General features: G+C 35.2%; 1 protein-coding gene across 1 annotated transcript in view; it reads left to right on the top strand.

The window, feature by feature from the left end:
• The first annotated feature begins 736 nt into the window (after positions 1–736).
• Positions 737–6082, top strand: part of LOC107038761 (serine/arginine repetitive matrix protein 1) — a 28221-nt gene continuing 22875 nt past the window's right edge. The window contains exon 1 of the mRNA XM_015258015.1: positions 737–1163. Within this exon, the coding sequence (XP_015113501.1) occupies positions 737–1163 (427 nt within the window). The remainder of the gene's footprint in view (positions 1164–6082) is intronic.

Here is a 6082-nt window from a genome sequence, read left to right as displayed (position 1 = left end):
TTCTCCATTTGGTTGATTTTCCACTGCTCCTGTTGTTCATCGAGGCCTAACAAAAAGAAGAGTATCGTGTCATTAACATCATCAGTGCAGCAAGAAGCGTGAAGACAGTTGAATCAGCTATCCCCAGACACAATAATCTCCGAAATACTAGTACCAGAGTGTCTCGTCGATTGAGTTGTAGAAGAAATCAGTGGATAGCATTGAAAAAAAAAATTATTTCCGTATTTTTGTGGAATTTCCTGCATTTATGAATAATAGAGTCGTTAGGTAGTACATAATGCCGAACATGAGCCGCAGTCTCGTCGGCGAGTGGCGGTGGCCGTCGGTGAATCGTCGGTCAGTCAGAACCACCTGAAACGGTCAAGCAGGCGCCTCAGAACGGTCAGAACGTCTGACCAAGTTGGGTGGACGGGACTGAATTCACTTATTCCTCCCCATACACTTCATTCATAAACGGTGACACTAGTTGTATCAGCGGGAGAACATTTATTTTTTTACCCCTATTGACATGAATTTCGAATGCAAGTGCAACATTTCTAATTAACTAAGAAATTTCTATGGTGCGTTATACTGTGCTAGTGGAGCAGGTACGTAATGTCTAAAAATAAAATAATGAAGAGGAGAAAATGAGGAGTGAGAGGGAGTTGGCAGCTTTAATTACGAATTCTTTTTTCAAATGCAAAATGTAAATTGAGTGCACGGGTGTAGCTACAATAAATATTCGTGCAAGTACAGAATGACAACAAAGTCACGGAGAAATCGCACGAGACCGGAGACAGACGTGGGCTTCCGGTTGCTAGATAGTGCCAACATCAACAACTACTATTTAAGTGTAGTTAATTATGAGCCACCAGAGCCACCCAGGGCACCCGAGCCATACAAGCTCGCATCGTCGACGATGGCACGTGCACACAGAAAATCGAGTTTTGTTATACTCGCTGAGACTGATGAGGGGGAAACCAAATCGCCGAGTGATTCGCCGATTCACGGGGGACGCACGAGATCGGGAAGATCTAGGAGTCCGTTGTCACCTAGCAGGGGGATTAGGACGGGGAGGGCTTCGCCGTTTCGTCCGAGGGGGTTTAAAGGACCACCACCACACGCTCAATCCAGACCTCCGACGCCCCCACCACCCACACGGCGGCGGAGATTCGTTCAACCAAGTAAATAAAGGGTTTTGCGTTTTCTGGGGGGTGGGTGGAAGGAGATGAGGCGAATTTTATTGGGGTTTTTGTGAATTGTTGAGGGAGGTGGGGACTTCGTAGGAACAGTTCGTAGAACAATTTTGTGAATTATATGGAAACTTTTAGTGGATTTATATTGGAAGTTCTATTATTGCTGCCGAACGGACGATGGTAATCGCTCAATTTAAGTTTCTATTTTTACTTCCGAATCGAAGCTTGTATTTGTCACGCACGAAAAAATTTAATAGAGAAACCTATCGAATTCGGTAGAAAATTGTATTGAATTTCTATTAAATTTTCTATTAGTTTTTGGCTGATTTTGTTGACATGTTCAATAGAAAACGTTCAATAGAAAAAGTCAACAGAATTCGATTTTTCTATATAACTTATTCTTTTCATATATTTTCTATAAAATTTGCTCGACTCAAATTTTCTAAGTGTTTTTCATTCTGTTTTTCTTTTCTTCTCATCAAGAAAATCAAACGAAAAAACTTGGAACATTTGAACCGAGGGAATTCTATAGAAAATATCTCAATAGAATAAGTTATATAGAAAAATTGAATTCTACTGACTTTCTCTACTGAATATTTCCTATTGAACATTTCAATCGAATCGGCCAAAAACTAATAGAATAGTTCAATAGAAATTCAATAGAATTTTCTAACAAATTCGATAGGTTTTTCTATTAAATTTTTGCATCCGTGGTGAAATCTGAAAGTTCAATTTTTTGGGTGAGGATGACTAGTTTTGGTCTCAGGAGTTCGAATATGCTGTTTTTAGATCATGACCGATGAACGTGTGTGAGATTTTTTTTCAAATTTAGTTTTTCGACGATCATTGTAGAATAATCATCGAAATCTTTTCAATTTTATGGCTTAAAATATTCGTTTAGATGTTATCTCGGTCGAGTTCGAAGATAGTGGCGATCGCAGAATTTTATTTGGAATTATAGCCTTAAAAAGCATTTAATCGGGGTTCAATCAAGGGCTAGTCGGGATTTAGTCGGTGTTTAGTCGGAGGTTAATCAGGGTTTAACCAAGCTTTCATCAAGGTTTAATCAACGTTCAGTGGAAGTTTAAACGAGTTTAATTTCAATTTAGTCGGCGTTTGTTAGATGTTTAACTAGGGCATATGGAGATCATGTTGGACATTTGGGACATTTTGGGATCATATAAAAGTTTCATGGCTGCTATATCTTCTTCCCCAATTTACCATTCAGAAACAAATTGCTAATTCATTAGCAAAAAAAATTATACTGGTCTTAAGTCGAGTTTAAAGAAAACTATTCAGGAGAAAAATAAAATTTAAATAACTTACTTACGACGGAGGAGACATCAACATTCATGTATCAGGAGTATAAACTCTTGTGATATCAAATTTTATATTCATTTTGTTTTCACTCAATCTGTCTAATTTGAAATAAGTTCAGTTCACTAAAAAATTTTACTTAAATTGTCTGTAATAAAAAACTATCGAATTTTCCTGAGGTTAAACTTCAGGAAGGATTCCTAATAATCTGCAATTAATGACAAAAAAACGAATATGCACTTTTTTGTTTCGATTCGATTAATCCATTCGGAAGCAAATTGGAAATTTTTGGTAAAATCTATACTTAATTTAGCCTTATGCAATGGGCCACTTGTTTTCTGTTATTGTAACTAAATATGGTCTTAAAAGTTCGAACGTCTTTTTTCTTCATTTTTGTTTGAAATTTTCTTTTAAGGGATCAATAGAATTTCATGAATTTTTTCATGAAATGAAATGTGTCCATGAAATTTCAGTGTAATGATGGAGTTTTTCAATATATTGAATTTTTTCGTACGTGTTGTAATGTTAATAAATTTTTCAAGAATAGAATTGACTTCGAGAATTAACGGAGAAATGAGAAAACGGAATTAATTTATTTTCTAAATTTTTGGGGGAACCAGATATTCGGTTGGAAATCGAGGGAAAAATTGGGGATATATATATTACAACGTTCGTTAATTTGCCCTAATTGCATCGCTTCGCTGAACATTTCAGCTAATTTTCCTTTGGTGAACATCGACGAACCCAAAGGAGATGGAGAAATTTTCGTTGCTTCCTTCCTACTTTCCCCCGAACTAATTTCGGTATTCTGTAGCGAAAGGGTGGAATGGGATAGGTCATGAAAAAGTGAAGTATTTTACGGCCCACTGTGTTTCATGACCTACCCTGAGAAATTTATTCGAATCTAAGGGAGGTAGGGGAATATTGATAAGCATCTAATTTGTAGTTTTAATTTCAAGAAGCAATGAATGTTCTTATGAACATTTCGCATTTCAGCGTCGCAAAAACCCGTCTTACTTGCTAGGGTCTAATAATCAAGTGATCAAATAAGCTGAGTCCACTTGAAAATTAATTTTCGATGAATATCTTGAATTCATGAAATCTATTTCGCGCTAATATTTGACCAAAAATGAAATTGGATACGTTCACTTCACAATTTATTCGTTCATGAATACATTCAAATATAAGAGATATAGCAAAGTATTGATGACGATTGTCTGTGTAGCTTTAATCTCGCTGCATACACAGAGAGAATTAAGTAGTAAGAGATTACTAAGAGAGATTACTATGGAAACATAGTAAAAGAGCTTTCAACTATCCCTACATAGTAGTCCTTACTATGTTCCACGGTAATGCTTACCATGTCACATGGTAATGTTTACTATGCCCCATAGTAATGCTTACTATGCCCCATAGTAATGCTTACTATGCCCCATAGTAATGCTTACTATGCCCCATAGTAATGCTTACTATGCCCCATAGTAATGCTTACTATGCCCCATAGTAATGCTTACTATGCCCCATAGTAATGCTTACTATGCCCCATAGTAATGCTTACTATGCCCCATAGTAATGCTTACTATGCCCCATAGTAATGCTTACTATGCCCCATAGTAATGCTTACTATGCCCCATAGTAATGCTTACTATGCCCCATAGTAATGCTTACTATGCCCCATAGTAATGCTTACTATGCCCCATAGTAATGCTTACTATGCCCCATAGTAATGCTTACTATGCCCCATAGTAATGCTTACTATGCCCCATAGTAATGCTTACTATGCCCCATAGTAATGCTTACTATGCCCCATAGTAATGCTTACTATGCCCCATAGTAATGCTTACTATGCCCCATAGTAATGCTTACTATGCCCCATAGTAATGCTTACTATGCCCCATAGTAATGCTTACTATGCCCCATAGTAATGCTTACTATGCCCCATAGTAATGCTTACTATGCCCCATAGTAATGCTTACTATGCCCCATAGTAATGCTTACTATGCCCCATAGTAATGCTTACTATGCCCCATAGTAATACTTACTATGCCCCATAGTAATACTTACTATACCCCATAGTAATACTTACTATGTCCCATAGTAATGCTTATTATGTCCCATGGTAATGGTTTCTATGTTACACAGGAACGCCTACCATGTCCATAGTTATGGTTATCATGTGAATGGAATATGGTCCTATAAACATAGGAAGTATCTCTAAAATAACCGGTTGAAATTCGCGATTGCCTCTTGATGCGTTTATAAGTTCAATCAGCTTAAGGCTTAAACTCTTTAAAAAAATTGAACAAATTAAACTCTTTATTTGAAATTTTTCTTTTAAATTCTACAATATTTTTGTTCAAAATTTATATATTTATTTAAATAATAAAGCTTCAATTATATGGAATCAATAGTACATTCATTAGAAGTAGATAATCAATTGGAAATGAATAAACAATGTATTTGATTCAAACTGAGAATTATTAGACATCAATAAATTCACTATCCTTCGCCATCTAAACAATGATTCTACATTTCTAACTAATAAAGTCTTTACTTGTATGAAGAAAGCATTAGTTTACATTTATAAAACTATTTATTTGATATGAATGAAAACGCAGCGGCAAATTCAATTTAGGTTCTAATGGGCTTTATTAGGAGCTCTCTGAATGAATCTATTATTTCATGCAGAAACTTAATTTCTTTTCTAGATGAATTTTCTTACAATAAGAAAATTCTCGTTCTTGAATTAACGATTTGTTTGTCTCTGACATTGATCTACTCCTTTTTCATTCCTGGATGCTATTTAATTATTTAAAATAATTTTATTACGTGTTTTAGGACATTTTACGTAATACTACTATGCTACTATAGAACATGGTAGCGCTTACTATGTTACCATAGTTGCATAGTGACATAGTTGGTAAGCGTTACTGTCACATAATAAAGCTGACTATCTTATATAGTTAAGCCTACTATGTAACGTAGTAGTTATTGCTACGTCCATAGTACCTATTACCATTAAGGAGATTGCTCTACTCCATAGTAACCGTTATGACATTAGAATAATTTCATTATGTGTTATGGGAACTCTACTATGTAACATAGTAATGCTTACTATATTAACGTAGTAACTATGTGACATAGTTACATAGTAAGCGTAACTATGTTACATAGTAATGATATAATTACTACTATGTTACAATTATTACTATGTAACATAGTTACGCTTACTATGTAACTATGTCACATAGTTACTACGTTAATATAGTAAGCATTACTATGTTACATAGTGGAGTTCCCATAACACATAATGAAATTATTCTAACGTCATAACGGTTACTATGGGGTAGAGCAATCTCCTTAATGGTAATAGGTACTATGGACGTAGCAATAACTACTACGTTACATAGTAGGCTTAACTATATAAGATAGTCAGCTTTATTATGTGACAGTAACGCTTACCAACTATGTCACTATGCAACTATGGTAACATAGTAAGCGCTACCATGTTCTATAGTAGCATAGTAGTATTACGTAAAATGTCCTAAAACACGTAATAAAATTATTTTAAATAATTAAATAGCATCCAG

Source organism: Diachasma alloeum, unplaced genomic scaffold (genome assembly GCF_001412515.2).
Source record: "Diachasma alloeum isolate Michigan unplaced genomic scaffold, Dall2.0 Dall_scaffold_00288, whole genome shotgun sequence".
NCBI lineage: Eukaryota > Metazoa > Arthropoda > Insecta > Hymenoptera > Braconidae > Diachasma > Diachasma alloeum.
This window is presented reverse-complemented; position numbering and strand designations above follow the sequence as displayed.